At 62.2% G+C, this 21,217-nt stretch overlaps 3 protein-coding genes across 3 annotated transcripts; 1 reads left to right on the forward strand and 2 right to left on the reverse strand.

Moving 5' to 3' along the window:
• Positions 1 to 1,395: 1,395 nt before the first annotated feature.
• Positions 1,396 to 6,276, reverse strand: SFXN3 (sideroflexin 3). Its single transcript, XM_021536359.2, has 11 exons — positions 6,202 to 6,276; positions 5,488 to 5,654; positions 5,097 to 5,267; positions 4,837 to 4,935; positions 4,522 to 4,597; positions 3,996 to 4,081; positions 3,548 to 3,675; positions 3,373 to 3,422; positions 3,170 to 3,219; positions 2,668 to 2,715; positions 1,396 to 2,407 (listed from the first exon to the last, which is right to left on the reverse strand). The coding sequence occupies exons 2-11, from the start codon at positions 5,649 to 5,651 to the stop codon at positions 2,311 to 2,313; spliced, it is 969 nt and encodes a 322-aa protein (XP_021392034.1). The 5' UTR covers positions 5,652 to 5,654; positions 6,202 to 6,276; the 3' UTR covers positions 1,396 to 2,310.
• A 752-nt stretch (positions 6,277 to 7,028) lies between these two features.
• On the forward strand, positions 7,029 to 15,178 carry PDZD7 (PDZ domain containing 7). Its single transcript, XM_021536357.2, has 17 exons — positions 7,029 to 7,532; positions 8,171 to 8,578; positions 8,760 to 8,900; positions 9,282 to 9,456; positions 9,772 to 9,948; positions 10,169 to 10,316; positions 10,543 to 10,603; positions 11,048 to 11,473; positions 11,845 to 12,048; positions 12,238 to 12,276; positions 12,461 to 12,618; positions 12,807 to 12,898; positions 13,048 to 13,139; positions 13,230 to 13,301; positions 13,676 to 14,167; positions 14,436 to 14,536; positions 14,667 to 15,178. The coding sequence occupies exons 2-17, from the start codon at positions 8,386 to 8,388 to the stop codon at positions 14,814 to 14,816; spliced, it is 2,721 nt and encodes a 906-aa protein (XP_021392032.2). The 5' UTR covers positions 7,029 to 7,532; positions 8,171 to 8,385; the 3' UTR covers positions 14,817 to 15,178.
• Positions 15,041 to 20,805, reverse strand: LZTS2 (leucine zipper tumor suppressor 2). The gene is given in 7 exon segments (XM_021536358.3): positions 15,041 to 16,667; positions 16,753 to 17,022; positions 17,560 to 18,075; positions 18,428 to 18,868; positions 19,884 to 19,951; positions 20,513 to 20,759; positions 20,761 to 20,805. Coding segments are annotated over 7 exon segments (2,265 nt in total). The 3' UTR covers positions 15,041 to 15,989.
• Between the last annotated feature and the right edge of the window lie 412 nt (positions 20,806 to 21,217).

The following is a 21,217-nucleotide window of genomic DNA, read 5'->3' on the forward strand; positions in this document are numbered from 1 at the left end:
ATTGCCACACCATAGTGCCCTGTATCCCAGACTCACAGTTCTTGGGGGGCTCTTGGGGTGAGCCCAGACTCAGCCCTGCCAGACCCATGCAGCCAGACCCAGCCACCCCAAGCATCTGTGTCTCTGGTCCCATGTACCTCCCATTTCCATCTCTGCCTCTTGTGGCCTCCAGCAGCTCCGGGCCAGCTCCCAGTCACACACAAGGAGGGTGTCCCTGCAAAACCGGGTGATGTGTGTGGGAGGAGGCAGGTGTCATCATTATTTTTGTTTTCTTTACACTGCTCTGGAAATATATTGTATTCTTAGATAATCCCGTTCAATTATACCACAATAAAACACATAATAAAAATGTAATTCATTTTTCCTGAGCGCTCTATCTCCCTGTGTCTTGGCAAGCTATTAAAAATTTGTCTTCATTTTTCTGGCAAGAGCCTTGTACCTTTTCATCTTTAATTTATGAGAGCAGAATAGCTACTGACAAGCCCTTATTGCACGGCAAGGGGCTGCATTATTTATAAGCTGCCAATGGCTGGCTCAGGGGAGATATTTGCAATATTCCAGGGCCAGAAGAAGGAGGGGGACAGATCCCTGATGTGCCTGTCCCAATCCACTCACTTCCCCGCCCTGGGCAGGTGCTGGGTGCAGGTGTTCTCCTGGCTGCCCCTTGAGGGAAGCAGCTCGAGCCTGGCCTCTGCCAGCCCCTGCCAGCTGTGGAAGCTGTGGCACAGGGTGGCTTTGGGCTGCCTGGCCCTTATCTTTCACTGCTGTATATGCCCATCTTGGCCTTTGCAGTGGTCTTGCTCCTCCGTCCTTCAGCACGGGGCACTGCAGAGCACACTTGCCTCCACCCTGCTCTCCCTGGCTGGACATCCATCGCTCCGACAGAAAGCTTGAGGGGGAGGCAGCTGCTGCCTGCAGGCTTGCCAGGGTCCTGTAACAGCAGTGATGTGCTCTCCAATGTGTTCTTCGATAGCTGTACATAGAAAGTGGGATAAAAATAGTCCTGCAGGGAAGGCACAGGAGCAGGGCTGGGATTGTTCTGTGAGCAGGCTGCAAGAGGGGGTGTGAATGTGGGCAGAGCCAGGGTGATGCTCTGGCCTCTCCAAACCAGCAGCATCCAGGGCAGCAGCTTAGCAACACTCTCTGTGCAGCAGCAAGGTCCAAAGCCGACTGTACTAAAAAAAGCCCTCCTGACAGCTGGATAAGCTTAAACACATGCCAGGCCAGCCAGAGCTGCTGCAAAGGCAGCGGGCTGGAAAGCAGGGAGCAGAACCCAGCCTCATGGCGTGCAGAGGCATCCCAAAAGCCAGCCTGCCCCTCTCTCCTGCTCCCATCCTCACCCCAACAGCAGTCTCCCTTTCCACCATATACAAATTAGCGAGCAGCACACTTCTCTTTGCTGTTGGTTTTGTATAAACAATCTGTCTTTATTGTTTGGTATATATAGGTACATTATACGTATATCAAAAATATCTAGGGGAAACCACAGTGCACTTAAAGCTATTTGAGAAGGTCCACCTGAAAGCAAGCACTCCAAGAGGGGGTACAGTAAGCCCTCAGGGGAAGCCCAGCCCTGGACGCAGATGGCATTAAAATGAGAATAAAAACCAAGACTCTACTGGGATTAAAATGTGCCATTTGCTCTGGGGATGGCAGCAGCAGAAAGCCAGATTAAATCCCCAGAGCAGCCTGGAGGAGAGCAGAAGGTGAGCTGGGAGCAGAGTACAGGCCTGGGCTGGGAGAGACCCCCCACTCTGAGTTCAAGCCATTACATGCAATTGATCACTCACCCCCAGATATTTTGGGTACGGGGAGTTTTCCTCTCCAAAAGCTGCTCTGCCATCCCCAGGTACCAGCTGCTGAACCACTGGGCACCGGAGGGTGCTTGCAGAGGTACTCTACCTTCAATTGCTGATTCTCTGCTGCCTCCTAAAGCTGGGGAGCACCATTTTCTTCCTCATCTCACTTTTATTTTTCCCTCCACCACAGCTCACAAAGTCTCTGGTGTTGCTGCCTGCACTTCCCTGCGCACTGCACAGAGCTACAGGCACACACAGAGAGGAGTAGTGCACCAGGGTACCAGCCAGGAGGTCCCCAGAGCAGGGCTGAGGTGGGCACAGGGACAGGGTTTGCTGTGGTGCTGCGTGGCTGCAGGCACCCTGGGAAGCAGGGCTGAGCACCTGGGACCTATGGACACGCAACGGCCAAGGGAAAGCGGCGGCAGCCCCAAGGGGATCCAAAGGGTGAAGCTCAGCAATGCGCTGGCCTGACAGCTCCAGGGGGCACATCTCAGCCACCCCAGGACCCTGCTCAGAGCCCTTTGTTGAAGTAGACCGTCTCCAGCCATGGATCTTTCTTCCGGATCTGATCTTGGACTTCAGGCTCCAGGCTGCTCACAGGCATTGAGCTGTAGAGGAAACATGGATACAGAGGATGGAGGGGTATACCCACCAGTGGCCTCAGCTTGGAAACTATCTGCTGCACCCCATGGGGATGCTGTCCCAGTGGCCCAGCAGAGACCCTTGGGTCTGCTGCCTGTGCACAGAGATGTGTGTGCACAGGTTTAAGCCCCTGACTGCTCAAAGAAGCAAAAGAATCTCTTGGGAGTCAGAGAGCACCCCCATCCCACACAGGAGCCACACGTGCAGGCGAAGTCCCTAACTGTACCTTTTCTGTGGGAAGAGTGCACAGCACAACGGGGTGGCGAACACCAAACTGCAAAGGAAAGACATGGAAAGGTGAAGCTGGGCTGCATAAATCACCCACACCCACCATGGCCTGATCCCAGAGCAGCAATGAGGCAGCCAGGTGTTCAGCCAGGAAAGGGCTACAGAGATGCCCTCTCCAAGCTGCAGACTCTGCATTTGGCTCCTGAGGAGGGGCAAAGTCTGTCCCACAATTATGTGGGGGAACAGCAATGCTGAGTAGGAGCCCATGGCAGGCTTAAGAGACGCCAAGATGAAGCAAAACAACTCCTGGCCCCAGAACCTCATATCCCATCCCATCTGCCTGGGGTACAACTAGCCTGGCCAAGCTCTGGCATCCCCCCAGGAAACTTCGGGGCAGTTCTCTCCCCCCACTGCCAAGCAGAGTTCCCAGCAGTACTTTTCCATACAGTTGGGCTTGGTATGCCCAGGGCAGCGATGCCCATTGCTGGAGGAGGACTTACCAGAGTCCCACCAGGCTGACCTGCAGGGGAGCATTCAGGTACGGGTACCGCTGCCAGGGACAGGGAGAGGATGTGTCAGTGCGGTGGACAGGGCAGGAAGGTGTCTATTCCCCAACAAGGTGCCAGCCCTGAGGCGTGCCAACAATGTGCCAAGCTTGGCGGGTGTCCCTACGCCCACCTGCCCGTCCCAGGTTCACTGGTACCTTCAGGAAAGCTCTCTTCTCCAGCATGTTCATGATCACTGGTGGAATGGCTGAGGCAGGGAGAAAGGAGATGAGCTCCCAGTGCTCACAGTACCCTGCCAGCAGTGGGACCTCATCCCACACTGCCAGGGATCAGCTGCAATCTCCCAGCACAGGTGGAGGAAGGGACACTCACCCATGGCTGGCGCTGCCATGCCAATGCGGGACACCACCACCTGGAAAATGGCCTTCTGGGCTGCTGCTGTGGATTCCCCCAGGCGGTTCCCATTCTCATCTGTGACAGGGATCCCCAGCTTGAGCTCTCTGCAGGGACAGAGGGGGTCAGGGGGCCACAGGGTACAATGGTGAGGGGATCAGGACACAGGACAGGGACATGTCTCCAAGAGAGGCTGACATCTTCTGTACCCCATCAACTACACAATAAATCAGAGGGAGTCTCAGCTGGACCCACATTCACATTTGGCAGCAGTCCTCAATACAGGGACCAATAACCCCCTAGGTTGCAACCAGGTGCTTGTACCTCCAAGCCAACCCCCCACGCTGAGGATCAGCAAGGAAGTCCCTGCATTCCCAACCAGTGCCTACAAACCCCGAGGCAAGGCTGTCCCACCTCAGGGGCTCACCTCTGCCTCATCAGCGGGATGTTGATGCAGTTGGCAGCTGCCACAGCCGCAAAAGGCACATACCGGCCAATGAGGGTTGGCAAGTGCTGGGGGGAAAAGCAGAACACCACATAGAGGGTCTGAGGGCAGAGCTGGCTGTCCCCAGGCCTGCCTTGATCTTCCTGCAAGACCTTGGGGTGTCCCAGCCCCACTGGGGGAAAAGCGTTCACTTCTCCCCTGCAACTCTCAGCTGGTAAAAGCCGTACAGACCAAAGGGTCTGGGGAAACCCAGGTCCCCTGCCAGGCCTGGATAGAGTCTGAGGGGTGAAAGAAACCAGAAGATATATCCAGAGCCAGGCTGGAGGGACAGGCCATCTCCACAGCCACCACTGGGGAGAGCAGTTGCCTTGTTTGGGCAACCTCAGCAAACCCCTTTTCTTCATTTTCTCCTCCACTCCAGGTGAATCCCCGGCTCAGCTCAGAGCTGAGGTAGATTCCATGGGGAGGGTCCACATCCCCCAGTGGCAATGGCCAAGGATCAGCTTACCTTGGTGAGGGATTTGAGTCCCAGTGCTGTGACTACTGCCCCCGTGGTTGCACTCACATAGGCTGTCCCCAACTGGCTGAAAGAGCAGGAAGTGACACCAGTAAGCCAGGCTCTCCCCATCCCAGTTGCCTTTCCAAAGGGAGGAACAGCATGCCCTTCAAGAGTCTCAGCTCTACCACTAACCCTGACAGCCCCAATGGCATCCATCTCTGCCTTCACCAGGTCTCCACTGTCCCATCTCACAGTTCCCTGCTATTCAAGGCGCACCCCTGGTGTTTTGGGGTGCCTCAAGGACCTGGTCAGAGAGATACTTACCTGGGGGTGATGGGTGCATCTCCGCTGCGGTTGGTGTAGTTGACAATAGCATTAAAGGACTGGTTGACCCACTGCCAGAACAGCACGGCTGGCGTGGTCCTGTCAGAGAGAGGAGGGTGCTGGAGACACTGGGGGATGTCACCCATGCTCCTAGAGCACGAGTATGAGTGGGGTATGGGACACGTGTCCCCTCCTCACCCCAGAGCCAGGAGGATCCTCCAGGCATCCTCGTGGTCCTGAGGTGAGGAGAGGACAGGTACCTGTAGAAGGTCAACATGCAACCAGTGATGGTCATGTTCATGGGGACCTGAGCGGACATGCGTCCCACAAGGATCATCTTCTCGCCCGTGTCAGGGTGGAAAGCCGAGTCATAGATGTACTTTGCCCGCCAAAGCTGGTCCTCTGTCAGCCCAGGGTGCACAGTGCCTGCCCTGCCAGGTAAGGGTAACACTGTTGAAAGACTCTCTGCCAGCACACATGGCCAAACTGGTCCCCTACACTGTTTGTGTCAGCTGGGAGATGCCTTAGGGACCAGCCAGGCAGTTTTGGGAGCTTGGGCCAGGGGTGCCAGCATCACTTCTAGTCCCACTCCTGGGAATGGCTCCTGCCTGGGAGCAGTGCTGAGGGTACATCCACCCTCCCAGTGGGTACCTGTAGTCCTCCACCACCCGTCGGGCTTCCTCCAGTGTAGCCCCTGAGAGCAGCAGATTTCGGGGGTCGGTCACCATGAAGAAGTGCTTGGCCCGGCCCTGAAAGGTGCTCTGGTCCCAACGGGGCTCCCGGATGTTGATGGTGGCAGGCAAGGATGGTGGCATGTTCTGGCAGGGCGGGGGATGAAAGGGTTATGTGGGATGTGGTGCCTGTGTGTCCCCCCCACATCCCTGCTGCAGCACCTCTGGTGCTCCCCCAGCCTGGGGGGACAAGGGGTGAACAGCAGCTCCTTTGTAAAGGAGCTCAGCAGCAGCTCCTGAGCCCAGCACTCGAGGCAGTTTGTGGGTAGTGCGACCTGTAATGGGACTGCACCTTGCAATGCGCCAAAGAAAAACCCCCGACCTTGCCCACACCAGCCGCCAGAAGTCAGGGACCCCCCACCCTCACAGGGCACCCCGGTCACAGAGGAGGAGACACGGACCCACCACTTAGGGGCCACAGCTGCTGCCAGCGCCAGAGAGCGGGGTGAGGAAGGGCCCTGGAAGGAGGAATGTCCCTCCCGGCAAGGCACCGACACACCCGGCACGGCTCTATTTCCACACCCGCCCTGCCCCGCAAGAAGCGAGCCTCTGCTCCCTTCCTTTCCGCGCCGAGCATCCCTCCCGCCACGCGTGACCCCCCCGGCACAGGGATTCGGGCGCCCCCCGCACTCACGGCTCCCGCGACAGCTCCCGCCGTGCCCGCGCCGCCGTCGCCGCCGCCACCGCCCCACTCCCGCCCCTGCGCGCGCTGACGTGAGGCTTCGTCACGGGTGGGCGGCCCCGCGCCGGGCGGGGCGGGGCGGGACGGGCCGGGGAGGGCGGCGCGCGGGGGGCGGCGGGGACCACGCGTGACCGGGGCCGGCGGTGGGGGGAGCGGTACGTGCCGAGCCACACGCGGCGCCCGTGGCCCTCCCGCGCGTGTGCGGGCGTGCCCGTGGGCGTGCACGCGCCTGCCCGTGACCGCGCGTCGGCGCTTCCGCTCGCTCGGGTGCTCGTGTGCGCGCGTGTTTGCACGTGGGTGTTCACGTGCGCGTTTCCGCGCGTCCCCGTGTCAGCCGCGCGCGTGTCCCCGGGGTCTCGATGCGCGCGCCACGCGCGCACGCGTGTCCGTAGCGCCGCGCTCGCACGCGCCGCGTCGGCGCCCACGCGTGTCGCGGTCGTTGCGCCGGGGCGCGCGGGGACGGCGCCTCCGCGGGAGTGGGCGCCGGCTCGTGCGTAGGGCGGTGCGTGTCGGAACACTCGTGTGTGAGCGGGGCCACGTCCACGCGTGTGCGGCGCTCCGTGGGTGTCTGTGAGTGCGCGCAAGGGCACGGACACGCATGCCGTGGACGTGTGGGTGCATGGGGTGTGTGTGCATGTGGGTGCGTGTCCCCACGCCGGCCGTGCCCCCCCAGCCCCTCACCCCGGCGTTGTCGGGGCGCCCCCCCCGCGCCGGCCCCCGCCCCCGCCGCCCGCCCGCGGCCCCCCCGCAGTCCCCGCGGCCGCCGCGCATCACCTGAAACCGCCGCGGTGTCGGGTTCGCGCTGGCGGCGCAGGGCCCCGCCGGGGGGTCACGGCCGGCCCCGGCTGGAGGCGATGCCCCCCGGGAAGGAGGACACGGGGGGATACCGGCTCGCATCACCGGAGTGAGCGAAGCCGGGGGATGCGACACCCCTCCTCCCCTGAGCGTGCCTCAGTTTCCCCTGTGTGCCCCCGGGACGCTCTGCGCTAAGGGACGAGGTCAGGGGGGACACCACATCCCTTACCCCACGCAGCCTAGCCGGGGGTCGCGCCCCCGGGCCCCCTCTCGGGGGACACCCACGGGACTGTCCCCCCCACGCCAGCTGCAAGGCCGGCCCCGGCCGCTCTCGATTGACAGCTCCCGCGCCCGATGGCCTCTCCGGTCCCACAGGGAAAGCCAATCCCCGCGGCCGGGGGGGCAGGAGGCGGTGCTGCCCCCCGGCCTCGCCTTCCCCCCCGCGCTGCTGCCAGGTGTCTCTTTCGCAGGTGGCACCATGGGGACAGGTGAGGAGGGCACGGGGCGGGGGAAGGGAGGGACGGCGGTAGGGGGTCCCCTGCGCCCCTTCGGGGAGGGGGCACCCGCGTCCGATGCTGGCAGGGGGTAACGGGTGGGCGCTGTGGGGGGCTGGCAGCAGCGGGGATACCGGCGTGTCCCCGGAGCCGGGGCCATCACTTATTTATTGAGGTCAGGCTGGGGCGAGCGGGGAATGAAGTGGGGGGGGGGCACTGTGGTGGCGTTTCACCCACGCCTGGAAAATCCCCGCGGGAACTGCCTTGGGGACTGGTGCACCCATCTCCAGCCGCATGGCGTTGGGAATTCAGAGGGGCTCTAGGGAGGATGGGAAATGGCCAGAGGGATCAGGTCCTGCTCTCTAGCGTAAAGCTGATGTCCCCATGTTCCTTCTTTGGAGCCCTTCCGGATTTGTGCTGTCAAGTAAAGCCCCTTTGCATCCCTTGTTCCAATTTTACACTGGGAGGGAGAGCTCCTTTTCACCCCAGCATCCTTACCCCAGGGCAGGGCAGCCTGTGCCCACACCCCATAGTAGTACTCAGGAGCTATGTGACGATTTGATCCTTGGGACAGTATAGGACGGGAAGGGATCAGGCTGGAGAGGGAGTCACAGAGCTCCTTGTCTCTCCAGGCTGTGCTGCTGCACCTGGGACCTGTCTTGCCAGCGGCGAGTACCCAGGCCAGCTGCCCCCAGCATTGCACTGCTAAAAAAGAGCGGTGCCCAAGCCCGGGCATGTGCTTCTGGACTATGCCATGTCTGCCGCTGGCTGACGGGCAGCCCTGGCCCTGTGAGGACACAGCCAGCCCTGAGCCAGACGCCAGGACGCCGGCGTGCCCAGCACCACCATGGCCCAGGACTGGGACGCAGTGCTGTCAGGGATGACAACAGGCAGCCGGTCACGGAGCTCCAGCAGCGAAGCCAGCCTGGCTCCCCGCTACCTCCTCAGCAAGCAGAGCCGCCTGCTCAATGGGACCACCCGGAGCAGCCGTGCCGCCTCCCCCATGGGCCGCGTCATCCTCATCAATGCCCCCATTGAAGGTGCGTGGGGTGTCCCGGGCCCCTGCCCCCGCCATGGCCAGGAGGCCCCAGTGGCTGAATTCCCTGGGTCTAGGGGCAGAGAGGGCTGTCCTGGGTTTGGGGATGTTCCCAGCGAGAGTGACACCCCTTGCCATTGCACACACGTAGTGTGTGTGACTCATCTGCTCCCCTATCCCCACAGCCAGCAGCAATGAGAGTGATGTCATCAATGCCATCACCGTGGAGAAGAGCGTGGACGGCAAACTGGGCTTCAGCGTCCGTGGTGGCTCCGAGCATGGGTTGGGCATCTTTGTCAGCAAAGTAGAAGAGGGGAGCACTGCCGGTAAGAGGGTCAGGGTGAGGGACACCAGGCACATGCCAGCAAGACCCTCTCAAGGAGCTCCCAGTGACATGGGATCACAGCAACAATGCCACCCTTCATGGTGGAAGGCCACCATTTGCTCCCTGCTGCCTTTGGCCATGAGATTTGCAGGCAGCCCAAAGTGAAGGGCAGGACACAGGAGTAGACAGCCCTGTAACAATGACTCTGAGCTCCATCCCCAAGCTGCAGCAAGGTGACAAGGCACTCAGTGCAGCTGTCAGGCACCCTTGCCTCTGTTCCCGAGGGGTTCAGATCAGGCTGAGGAGACATTGAGGGAGGGGATGTCAAACAAGGGCATCAGTACCAGGTCAGGTGCCCACATGAGCTGTGTATCCCCTGCAGAGCAGGCCGGGCTGTGTGTTGGGGACAAGATCACAGAGGTGAACAGTGTGAGTCTGGAGAACATCACGATGAGCAGTGCTGTCAAGGTCCTCACTGGCAACAACCGCCTCCGCATGGTGGTCCGACGGATGGGCCGTGTGCCAGGAATCAAGTTCTCCAAGGAGAAGACAGCGTGGTGAGCAGGGCATCTCCCATGCCCATGGAGGGCATGCTGGGGGAGGTTGGTGAGGGATTCTGGGCAACAGGGAGGATCCCTGGGGGACCCCTAGGGTGGAATGGCATCAGAAGTCTCTGGCAAAGGTGGGGAGAGACCAGGGTGGGATCCAGAATGGGATAGGGAGGTCTGGAGCAGGTAGGGTGGGTACAAGCCCCATCCAAAACATCCCCCATCCCCAGCACTCTCTTCCACTGGGTGCCACCAATGGTCCCATCCTGCCAGAGGACAAGAGCCAAAGCCCTGAGACTACTTTATACTGTACTCATGCTCCAGGGTGGATGTGGTGAACAGGCGCCTGGTAGTAGAGAAAAGTGGCTCAACACCATCAGAGAGTGGCTCTGAGGACGGGCTGCGGCGCATCGTCCACCTCTACACCACCTCTGATGACTACTGCCTAGGCTTCAACATCCGTGGTGGCAGAGAGTTCGGCCTCGGCATCTACGTCTCCAAGTACGGCTCCCCTGGGCATGAAGGGGTTGTGACACCCCAATCTCTGCTGTGCCCATACTGGGGCTCAGCCCCTTCTCTCTGGCTGAGTACTCTCACTCTCAAAAGACTGTGGGCATTACCACCATGGGTGCTGAGCCACAGGGCCAGCCAAGTGGAGGTGTGGGGCAGGAGCAGGACTCCAGCAAGGGCTTGGCCCCATCCTGCCTCCCTACCTCCCTAGAGTGGACCCCGGAGGGCTGGCGGAGCAAAACGGCATTCGGGTGGGAGACCAAGTCCTTGCAGCCAATGGAGTCAAGTTTGAAGACATAAGCCATAGCAAGGCAGTGGAGGTGCTCAAGGGGCAGACCCACATCATGCTCACAATCAAGGTACCCATGCTCTGCCCCATGGACCCCCGAGTGAGGCAGGGGTTGGCATGTCCCTTCACTGGCATTGCCCCTGCTCAGCTCAGTGTCAGGGGCTGGTGCAGCTGCTGGCTGGTTTGCATTCAGGCGGGTGGGAGGGGGGGATGCATTATTCATGGCTGGCACCAGATCGAGTTCGCTGGGGCAGCCAACACTCACTGACCCCCTTGTCCTCTCCCCCTGTGCCTAGGAGACAGGCCGGTTCCCTGCCTACAAGGAGTTGGTGGCCGAGTACTGCTGGCTCAGTCGCTGTAAGGGCAGTGCCGTGCGGGTTCTGGCAGGGACGCTGGGCTGGGGCACGGTGGGGCTGGGATTCCCATGTGTGTGATGTCTGACCACTGTAGGGAGGGAGATCGGCATACCATTGGGTCCTAAGGTCTTGGCGGGAGCTCCCTGTGCCGCTGTTAGCATACCCACAGGCCTCATGGACTTGCAAGGCCCCAGTGGTCCCCCATCCTTGGAGGAGGCATGAAGAGCCCCCTGCCATGGCCAGCAGTCTTGTGGTCCCTGTGATACCACAACATCCTACATGTCCACTTTCTTGGAGAGGACGTGATGATCCCTATGCAATGGCCAATAGTCCACAGGTCCCCATGGCTCTGCGGGTTCCCCACATGTCTGCTGTCTTTGGGAGGGACATGGATCTCTAGGTGGGCCACAGCGTGTCACAGTGTGTCCCTGCTGTGCCTTTGCAGTGACCAACGGGCAGCTGCAACAGCTGGCTCAGACCTCGGAAACCAGCTCCTCCATCTCCTCCTACTCGTCAGGACCAGCACCTGGGGCAGTGAATGGGCTGGGGGCAGCTGCCCCAGTGCCCCCAGCCCGTACCGTGGATGTGGCCATCTCCACGGAGGACGGGCCACGGCGGGGCTGGGTGCGGGAACTTGCTGAGCGGGCCATGCAGACCGAGCCAGCCGCTGAGGGGCTGCCAGAGACACGGCGCACAGTGCGGCCCCCCGAGCTGCTGCGGGACACGGCCATCCGGGGTCAGGGCACCCGCGAGACCCCCGGCACCCACCCACGCCGCACCTTCACCCACTCACCCAAGACGGCGCTTCTGCTGGCACTGAGCCGGCCACGGCAGCCCATTACACGCTCCCAGAGTGACCTCACTGTCGCTGGTAGGCACTGGGGCCTGTCCCCCACTCGAGCATCCTATAGTCCCTGACACACATGGATACCTGGCCCCCACTCCTGGGCTTCCTATAGCGAACATCTAGGTCCCTACCCTGGCACCCTATAGTCCATATGGTCCCTTGGCCACCTGTCCTGGGTATCCTATAGCCCCAACTCTGTCCCTGGGCCTTGCCAGGCACCCCAAAGCCCAGCCCCATGGCCCCTGGTGATCCACTGCACCCCACAGAGGAACTCTTTTCCAGTCAGTGTCTCCCAGTAGTGCCTCCAATCCCCTAACGTTCCTTGCCCCCAGACAAGATTTGGGGTGGCAACCCCTCACCTCTCCACTCCAACAGCCCCTTCTCTCTGTCCACAGAGGAGAAGCGGAAAAAGGAGAAGCCAGAGGGACAAGGGGCACGTGGGGCTACCCCAGGATTGCACCGCTCCAAGACCCTTGTCAACCTCTTTTTCAAGGGGGGCCGTGCCACCAGCCAGAGCTGGGCCCCCCCCAGCCAGGAGGCCCCTGGCTCTGATCGCCGGGCACGCTCCAAATCCCCAGGGCGCTCTGACGGGGACAGAGGTATCAGCATGGGTGACAGGGCAGAGAGGGACTCGACCTGGGACTGTTCCCCCTTCTATGGGCCTGTTGTGGCATCCCTGGCATGAAGGGAGCAGAGGGAAGGGTTCCCCAAGCATGCAGTTTCGACAATGGGTCGTGATGCTGCTGTCTGCCCTGGGCACTCACTGCTCTCCATCTCCCTTGCAGTAGGCGCTGTGCAGAAGTTTGTCATCCGGAGCCTGAGGCGGGGTAACAGGGGTGCCCGTGTGCCTGGGGGGAAGGGGGCAGGCTCTGCATGCGCCTGGCCCTGCGCTGCTTGTGTCTGTGCTGCTCTGCTGTGGAGAGAGCTGCTGGGGTAGGGGGGATGGGGAACTCTCTGGGCAGGCTGGGGCAGTCCTTGCCCCGCTGGCCACCCCTCCTTGTGCCTCCCCAGAGAAGAGCCGACGTGCCAGCATCCTGGGCCCCATGGGCATCGCCACCCTGCAGCCCAACGGCAGCGACCCTGAGGCCCGGCTCCCGCACATCCAGGACACTGCTGCACGTCTCCTCAGCCCCGATGAGGTGACGGCCGTGCTCCGCCACTGCTCCCGGGTACGCACCGAAGGCAGGATGCAGGCAGGGCACGGGCAGGGCGGCGCTGCCACCCTGGGCTCGTCCCTGGAAAACTCCTGCATCCTAGGGGCATGGTGAGCACTCTGTGCCCATGCTTAACTCTGGGACGTAAACCAGGGAAAGGGTAAGGGGGCAGCAGTCCACTGATCCCCCTCCTGTGCCCGCAGTACCTGCACGAGGGTAGCGTGGAGGATTTGGTGCGGCCACTGCTGGCCATCCTGGACCGGCCCGAGAAGGTCCTGCTGCTACGGGACGTGAGGCAAGTGCTGCTAGGAAATATCTGGGAACCCCAATATTGCCCATCCTCATGTGATTTAAGTGGAGCCTCACACATGCTCCTCAGCCCTGATCATGCTCCACCCCTGACAAATGGGGTCTACAACCTGTCCCCCCTTTTTGCCTTGGCAGGAGTGTGGTGGCCCCCACAGACCTGGGCAGGTTTGATAGCATGGTAATGCCACTGGAGCTGGAAGCCTTTGATGCCCTAAAGAGCCGCTCAGGTAGATCCCAGCCCCCCAGGGACTGGGAGCAGGTAGTGGTCAAGGGTGGGTGCAGCTCAGGAGGTGACTGGGAGTTCTCCCTGACTGCAGTGCGTTCACCTGCCCTCCGCCCAGCCCACCATGACGTCCCCCCCAAGAGACACCTCATCACACCAGTGCCTGGTAAGTGCCACCTGTAGGGTCTGCCTGGACACCGGGCTGCACAGTGAGGACAGGGTGGAGGGAGTTGGAGGGAGGAGAAAGGGAGATGGGATACCTGAGTGCAGGGGCTCCCAGGGAAGAAGGCATCTGGCATCCCTGGGTGTTGGGAAGACTGGGAGCAGCACAATCTGTGGATCTTAGGTGCTGGCATTCTTGGGGAGGAGGACATAGAGTGATTGCAGACAACTGGGGTGTCTAAGAGTCTCTAGATGAGGAAGATCTGGGGCCCTAGGTGGTCAGGGCTGTGGGGTACTCATGGGAGGCCTGCATGGCAGGGGTCCAAGGGAGCAGGGCTGTGGGTCCCTAGGGAGATCCCTGAGCCCCTCTCATTGCAGACTATCGGGGCGGATTCCTGCTGAAGCCAGCAGGGACCCCAGAGCCGGAGGAAGCAGGGGAGCAGCAGGCGAGCCCAGCCCGTCCAAGAGCCTCCCCCAGCCCCCGCCGGCCTCACCCCCGCACCTACACCCCACTCCCTGACGTGCCAGTGGATGCCTATGCCTCCTCCAGCCGGCCCCTGCCCACCCTTGGCCCTCAGCCCCCCAACTGGCTGCTGGCTGAGCCCCCCGCTGGCAAGGGCCATGGGCACTCTCACAGTCCTCGGGCCACCTGGCGCAAGGAACCTCCCAGGACAGCGCCCAGCAGAGAAACCAAAGTGCTGGGGAAGCCCCAGCGGGCACGGCCTCCTCTTGCCCCTCTCTTTGGGGGGCCAGGGGGTGAGGCAAAGGCTGGGGAAGCCAATGGCCCTGAAGATGCTGGCAGGGAGGAAGAGGAGGAGGAAGAGTATCATCTGCTCACTGTCACCCTCTCCAAGCTGAAGCACTCACTAGGTGGGTGGCACATGGGTGGGACTCCAAGGGTGGGGTGAGGACCCTTCTGGCACCAGCATCAGTGGGATGGATGGCACCCCCTTGGCAAGGGGCAAACCCCAGAACATTCCTCCAAAATAAGAATGGGGGGTAAGAGCTGACCCTGCCCCAGTTCCTTATCTCTGCAGGACCTAGCAAAATAGCTCACCAGGGAAAGGTGGTGCCATGCTTCAGAGTGGGTGGGGGTCCCAGCCTACCCAGGTGTGAGGGTCTCATGGCTCCCTTGCAGGGATCAGCATCTCTGGTGGTATTGAGTCAAGGGCACAGCCAGTGGTGAAGATTGAGAAGATCTTCCCTGGTGGAGCTGCCTTCCTCAGTGGCATCCTCAAGGTACGGGGGTCCCAGCACATGCCAGAGGGTGGGCACATATCCAGACACTCCTATCCCCTGGTGCCATTGGGTTGCTGGCAGTCCAAAAGCAGCTGCACTTCACCCTGCGGCCTTCCCTTCTGGGATGCAGGCTGGGCAGGAGCTGGTGTCGGTGGACGGGGAGAGCCTGCAGAACGTCACGCACCAGAGGGCTGTGGACATCATCCGCCAGGCCTACCGCAACAAAGCCAAGGAGCCCATGGAGCTGGTGGTGCGGGTGCCTGGACCACCACCGGAGTGATGCTGCAGCCCCTGTCCGAGGAGCCATGCTGTGTTCCAGAGGAGCCAGATGGCTCATTCCTGCACTGAGCTGTGGCTGGTCTCAGTGCAGCCAGAGGGTGACAGCCAGACCTGCCCCAAGGGCACGGAGCAGCTGCCCACTGCAGGACCCAAGGGAGGGCAGCACTGGCAACACAGGGGAAGGACAGGTAGTCCCTGACCCTGACTCTGGACATGCAGACAGAGTACTGAAAAAAACACAGCCAGGGGCTTGTTTTTAATTGCCGTTTCCGGGTGGTACATTGATGAGCCAGGCTCTGGGAATGAGACGTGACTGAAATAAAGTACAAAAATCCCCCCCTGAACCCAGGGGTGACCAAGCCACAGCTGGGCACATCCAGACTTTTCCTTTGGTTTGACTTCCCCGGGGGCCCAGTGGGGCCCCTCACCTCTGCCCATCCCCTGGGGTGTCGCCAGAGTTTCAAAACCCCAGCTAGCACAGGGAGCACCACGCCCCTCTCCCCTGGCAGGCTGGGCATCACAGAGGCATGGGCTTTTCTGCGGGGGGAGACAGAGGGATGCTGGGGGGCAAGAGCATGGGAAAGGCACTGAGGGCAACTGCCCTGTGGCAGGGGTGAGGGGGCATGGACTGGTGAGGTGTGAGCTGGGTGAGGATGATATGTTTTGGTAGGTCCTATAAAAATAGAGTTATTTAAAATGGCACAGAAATTAATTCCCTGACAAACACACAAAGGGGCATGAGGGAGGCTGGCATGGGCAGAGACAGGACACACGCCAAGTGACTGGGTGACAGTGCCAGCAGGGATGAGAGGGAGGAGACAAGTCAGCCCTCCCCCTGCCCAAGGTGACCCTGGCTGAAGCCAGTGCTGCTAATCCCCAGGAGCTAAGAGGATCAGCAGAAACCAGTTCCGGGCGGCCCCACGACCAGAACTCAGCACCCACCTGACCCTACATGTCACAGGCACCTCTCACTGTGGGCACCGATACATCCTTGCCCCAAGTCCTCAACGCTGGGGAGGGGGCAGTGCCTGTGGTCACCCCTGCCCCTTCACAGTGGCTGCAGTTTGCAGAGCTGGGGGAGAGCAGGGGCCCCCCACAGCCCCACAGCTCCCAGAATCACAAGGGCTGGAGGTCTCTTCAGCCCTCCAAGCATGGGGCGAGGGCAGGCAGCATCTCAGATCTCGGTGGCTGTTATCTCCTCAAAGGGCAGGTCAGGTGGGTCACAGGGCTCGGGCAGGGGGTCCTCGCCCTGAAGCCGGAGGTGCTGGAGCTGCTGCTCGAGCCGCCGGTTGCGCCGGTACATCTGGATGTAGCTGTATTGCAGCTGCTTCTGGTAGCGGATGACGCGCTCCTTCTCACCCTGCCACGTGCCGCGTTCCTGCTCGAAGGCTTCCCGCTGCTCCTGCCCACGCCGCCGCTCCAGGGCCACCTCCGCCCGCAGCCGCTCCAGCTGCCGCCGCAGCCCCAAACTGCCCCGGGGCTCCTCGCTGCCTGGGGGGCATCCTTCACCAGGTGGGGGGCACCCTTCACCAGTGCCTGGTGGGCATCGCCCGCGGGCAGCTTCCCGCAGCCCCACCATCTCCTGCTCGAGCCGGCCAGCTTTGGCGCGGAAGAGGTCAGCCTCGCTCTTACGGCGCTGCAGTTCATTGGCACAGACCTCCAGCTCCAGCGCCTTGAGGCGGGCGGCCTCCTGCAGCCCCTGCGCCCGCCGCTCGCCCGCCTGCAGCTGCGCCCGTGCCTCCCGCAGCTGAGCGCGCAGCCCCAGCAGCTCGGCACCCCGCTGCGCCAGCTCTGCCTGTGCTTCTTTCAGCTGCTGCTTCAGCAGAGAGATCTCCCCTGACTTCTGGCACACCTATGGGGATGATGGGGTTCAGGCGCTGGTCAGGACACCTCAGCCAACAGCCTGCGCCCCTGCTTGGTGCTACTGGGTGACTCACCTCCCACTTGGTCTCCTCCAGCCGCGGTGCCAGCTCAGTGCGCTCCCGCTGGAAGGAGGCACAGCGACGCTCCAGCAGTTCATGCTCCTGCAGCAGCTGGGTCAAGTCCTCCTGCAGCTGCTTCTTCTCCTGCTGCAACTGCAGCACCTGGAGCTGCAGGACCTGCTGCCCCCGATGTGCTGTGTGGGCCGCCTGCCGCGCCTGGGCCGCACAGCGCTGCCGCAGCCCCTCCAGCTCCTGCTCACACCGACGCTGCTTCTCCTCAAACACCTGAGCCAGGGGATGCACAGGTGCTGGGAGGACAGCACAGCACCCTCCCACTTCACCTGCCATCTCCAAAATCAGCATCACAGGGAGGGGGCAGTACATCTCCCCAAAATGGAGGAATGGTCCAGGAAGTGTGCAATGTGGTGGAACACACCTCCTTGTGCTCCCCTATCCTTCTGCATGATAGGCCCCCCACCTTCTGCATGATAGCACCCCCATAGCCTATAGGGCTCCTCCAGCTCCATCACAAGCAGGAAGAAGCTGCAGGTCCCAGGTTCATTCAAAAAGGGGCATCCCAAGATAAGGCACCCCAGTCTGTACAACTGGTCCCATGGGCCATACAAGACTCCCTCATGGACTACATAGGACTACCCAACTGGTGGGAAAAACCCACATACACAACCCACAGGAAAATGTATCCCTCCACAAGGGTCTGTAATGGGTGCTCAAAGTGGGTCCCTACTCCCAGCCCAGGGTTATGTCAACACCTGTCTCCAGGGAGGGTGACAGGCACAAGACACTAGGACACCAGGGACATACCTGGCAGATGGCCACCTCATTCTCATCCAGGCTGTCACGCAGGAGCCGCAGCTCAGCCTCCCTCTCTCGCAGCTTGTCCTCCAGCTCCCGCACCAGCATGGCCTCCTCACAAGGCAGCGGAGAGCGCCCGCAGGAGCCACTCTCCGAGGAGGGCCGGCCCCGGCCACTCAGCGAGCCCGTGCTCTTGCTGGAGGACGAGCGCCCACTGTCTGAGTTGGAGGGGCGGCAGCCCCCCGGAGGGTCAAGAGGGCCATGGGGGGTGGTCGGCAGGGCACCCATCTCTGGGTGCTGGCTGCAGCCTGTGCTGTAAGTGGGCAGGCTGGAGAGGGAGTTGCGCCCCGAGTCCGAGAGGGTGCTGGCACGGCAGCTCAGAGAGCCAGGCTTCTCAGCACCCAGCAAGTGGGTGAGGCTCACCTGGCTCTCTGAGAGCCCTAGACGTGTGCCTGGCTGGGCATTCCGAAGCTTGGATACCACTGGCTTGAAGGCCATGGGGCGGATCAGGGTCTTCTCCACATTCTGCCAGGAAAAGAGGGAAGAGTGAGGGGATGGGGAGGACCCATTAGCCCCAAAAAGGGCTGCCTAGGAACGTTACAATGGGTGCCCCTAGCTCTTCACACCCCAAAGGAGACAGAGGCCAGTCACCACCCACTTCATCGCCTTTCCACGGGTGTCCAGGTGAGCTCCCCAGACACCCTTGGCATGATGGAGGGGACATTAAGAGCATAGGGATTGCCACTTCCCCAGGGACACCAGAATTGTGGCCATATGACCCCATTTCACACATGTGAGCCAACAGTCCCAGTGTGGCACAGGGTGGAAAGTCAAGACTGCAGTACATACCCACCCACCCTGCTGCTGCCCCCCTCACCTCTTCCAGCTTGCCAGAGACAGGTACAAGCTTGGGGGGCGGCCCCCGAAGGTGATCACTTGGTGCTTGGTGATCACGGAGATCATCTGAGTCGCTACAGGGGCTGGCAGGAGAGGAGGCATCAAGCCAGTCGCCACAGAAGCCCCCGTTGGCATAAGAGTGGGTGACACCGGGCGCAGACACATGGGGCTCCTCAGGAGTGGCTCGGAGTAGCCCCTCCTGCTTGCAGAAAGAGGCAGTGGAGGAGTCCCCATCACTTGCGCAGTCGTGGCGAGGCCGGACGGGCAGGAGGCTGCCCACGCTGCCCATGGCAGCAGGGGGTGAGCGGGCAGTGGCGCGGAGCTGTGTGGCCCCCTCAGCAACGGCCTCGAGGGGCACTGGCAGTGTCTGCACGATGGCCATGGCAGGGGGGCCCCTGGCAGGCAGGGGCACGTGGGCAGCCTGCAGGCAAGGGAGACAGGGCATCAGAGCCATGGACACTGACAACAGTGCTCCGCCACCCACCCAGGTGGGCATGGGGGCATCCCCAGGCCCCCACCAAAACACCATCACCAATCTTAAAAGTGAAGGTTGGCCCAAGGGCAGGAGATGCCAAATGAACCAAAATAAAACCAGGATTAGTTGGGGGAAGTGGTACTAGCAACCCCCAAGTTGGCCTCAGCACCCCAGTGGAGCAGCCTGGGGCTGCCAGAGGCTGTGGGGTGCTGGTGACACAGTAGGGCAGTGGCGATGCAGTCCTGCCTCATGCCGTGCCCTGGCGTGACCCTGCCACGGGAAGCGTGCCAGGACTGGAGGCGAATCCCGAGAGGCCTGCAGAGAGCTGGCTCACAAGCAGCCTGACCGCTTGTCTGCCATCATGGAGGGCAGGGGACAGCCCCACACACCAGGGTCAGCCACCTCTTCTTCTGCCCCACAGCCCCCACCTCTCAGCAGTGACCCCACAGAGCCTGCTTTCCACTTCCAACCATCCACAGTGGGGCACAGGGTTCCCTGGAGAGGGCCACCAAGGGGGAAGCTGCCAGGTGGGCACCAGGCTGTTTCCCAGCCCCAACACATGGAGGCTTGTTCCCGGCCCCTCCAGCTGGGGGGGCTCTGCCGGTCTCTGCTGTGACTCCCCCTGCCCCAGCCCACGCCATACGCCCGCGTGACGGGAGCCGGCCGACGGGCCGGATCCATCCCCTGCTGCCTCATCGCATCTCGCACATGGCTGCGGCTGGCACAGGGCGCGGGCGCGGGGGGGGCGCTGCCCGCACGGTCTCGCCCGCCGAGCTGTCACCTGAAATCAATCCGCCTGCCAGTGCCCGGGGAGGGGCGAGCAGGGCAGAGATGCCGGCGAGCCAAACCCCCCCGCCACCGTCACCCCCACCGGCACGTGCCATCCCCAGGCACCGTGCCCTCACAGCCCGTGACAGCCTCGGGTGGGCAGGTGGGTGACCCCCTCAACAGATCCGCTCACCTCGCCAGCTGCTGCCCATCCGTCCGGTCCTCTCGGGCCCCCGCACCGTGAACACGGCTCCGCCGCCCCTGAAGCGGGGAAGAGGAAGAGGAGGGGGTCAGGGGGCTGAACGGCAGCAGGGTCCCTCGTGTTCCCCGCTGCCCCCTCCCCCCGAAGTCCCTTAGCCGGCAGGGCCAAGGCAGGTGGTGCCAGCGTGGCACCGAGGGTGGCAGGGGAGCCCGGCGGCGGGTGCGCTGCTCAGGGTGGGCTGCGGTCAACCCCGGGAAGTGTGGTAAGGACAAGAGCCCGCCACTGGGGACCTGCTGCTGCTGCCAGAGGAACAGGAATCGGGGATGAGGAACACCAAAGGGACATCTAATAGTCCCCCAGCCCAGCCAGCCAAGGCACAGAACCCCACCCCAGCAAAACTCCGCCAGGATGTGCAGGTCATGGGGACGGACAGCCCTGGGGACAGTGGGTCCCTGCACAGCCTGGAGGGGACACGGCCACTTCTGGGGCCCCGCCAGGCAGGAGGTGGGAACAGACTTTGTCTTCTCCCTCCCCCCAGCCCCCCGGCCTGCCGAGAGGGTCCCACCGCCGCCCGCGGAGGGAGGGAGTGCCCAGCCCGACCTCCAGCCACCCAGTAAAACCAGTCACCAATTGGGGTGGCGTCACCTCCAGGCACTCCGGAGGTGGCCGGAGCACAGCCACTCCGCTGTGCTCCACAGCGCTGCCGGATCCCACCGTTCCGACCCCTAAATGGCAAGGGAACACTCGGTCCCTGCTCGGCCAGACCCCCATCCTGAGCTGCTGTGGGGATTCTGGGCCCCCGCGGACCCCCATGCCCCGACTGCATCTCAGGGCCACTCCCGAGCAGGGGGAACGAGGGTCAGCCCCTGTCCCTCTCCACATAGCCAGCACATGCGGGACGGGCACCATCCATGCCCGGCTGTGTCCCTCTCCAGGCCCCCGGCATCCTGAGGTTCCCCTAATGATGCTGCTGCCCCCCCTGCCCGCCCAGCGCCCCCCTCCCACCCACCTTCCGCTGCCCCACTGAGCCCCAGAGCGCCAAGTCTGACCCACGGGGCTTCCACCCATCCCCACAGCACCCTGAAATGCCCCACGGTGTCCGTGGGCCCCACTGCACTACAGCTCCCCCATGCTGCCCTAAACCAGTCCCAAAGTTCCCCATGACACCCCTAAAATGCTTCACGGCGCTCTTGGGCCTCTGCTGCACCACACCGCCCCTAAAGTGCTCCTAAACCACCCCCAAAGTGCTCCAAAACACCCCCAAAGTGCCCCCACGGCGCGCCTAGGCCTGCACCGCCCAAGAGCTCGCCCCTGAAGCACCCCAA

Source organism: Lonchura striata, chromosome 7, assembly GCF_046129695.1.
Source record: "Lonchura striata isolate bLonStr1 chromosome 7, bLonStr1.mat, whole genome shotgun sequence".
Classification (NCBI taxonomy): Eukaryota; Metazoa; Chordata; class Aves; order Passeriformes; family Estrildidae; genus Lonchura; species Lonchura striata.

Coding starts and splice junctions, on each gene's coding strand:
- SFXN3 (XM_021536359.2), bottom strand. CDS start 5,651: ATGCCACCATCCTTGCCTGCCACCATCAACATCCGGGAGCCCCGTTGG. Junction 4,598..4,836: donor GATGCACCCATCACCCCCAG/GTAAGTATCTCT, acceptor CTGCTCTTTCAG/CCAGTTGGGGACAGCCTATG. Junction 3,220..3,372: donor AGAAGAGAGCTTTCCTGAAG/GTACCAGTGAAC, acceptor TGTCCCTGGCAG/CGGTACCCGTACCTGAATGC.
- PDZD7 (XM_021536357.2), top strand. CDS start 8,386: ATGGCCCAGGACTGGGACGCAGTGCTGTCAGGGATGACAACAGGCAGC. Junction 11,474..11,844: donor GAGTGACCTCACTGTCGCTG/GTAGGCACTGGG, acceptor CTCTGTCCACAG/AGGAGAAGCGGAAAAAGGAG. Junction 12,899..13,047: donor CTGCTGCTACGGGACGTGAG/GCAAGTGCTGCT, acceptor TTGCCTTGGCAG/GAGTGTGGTGGCCCCCACAG.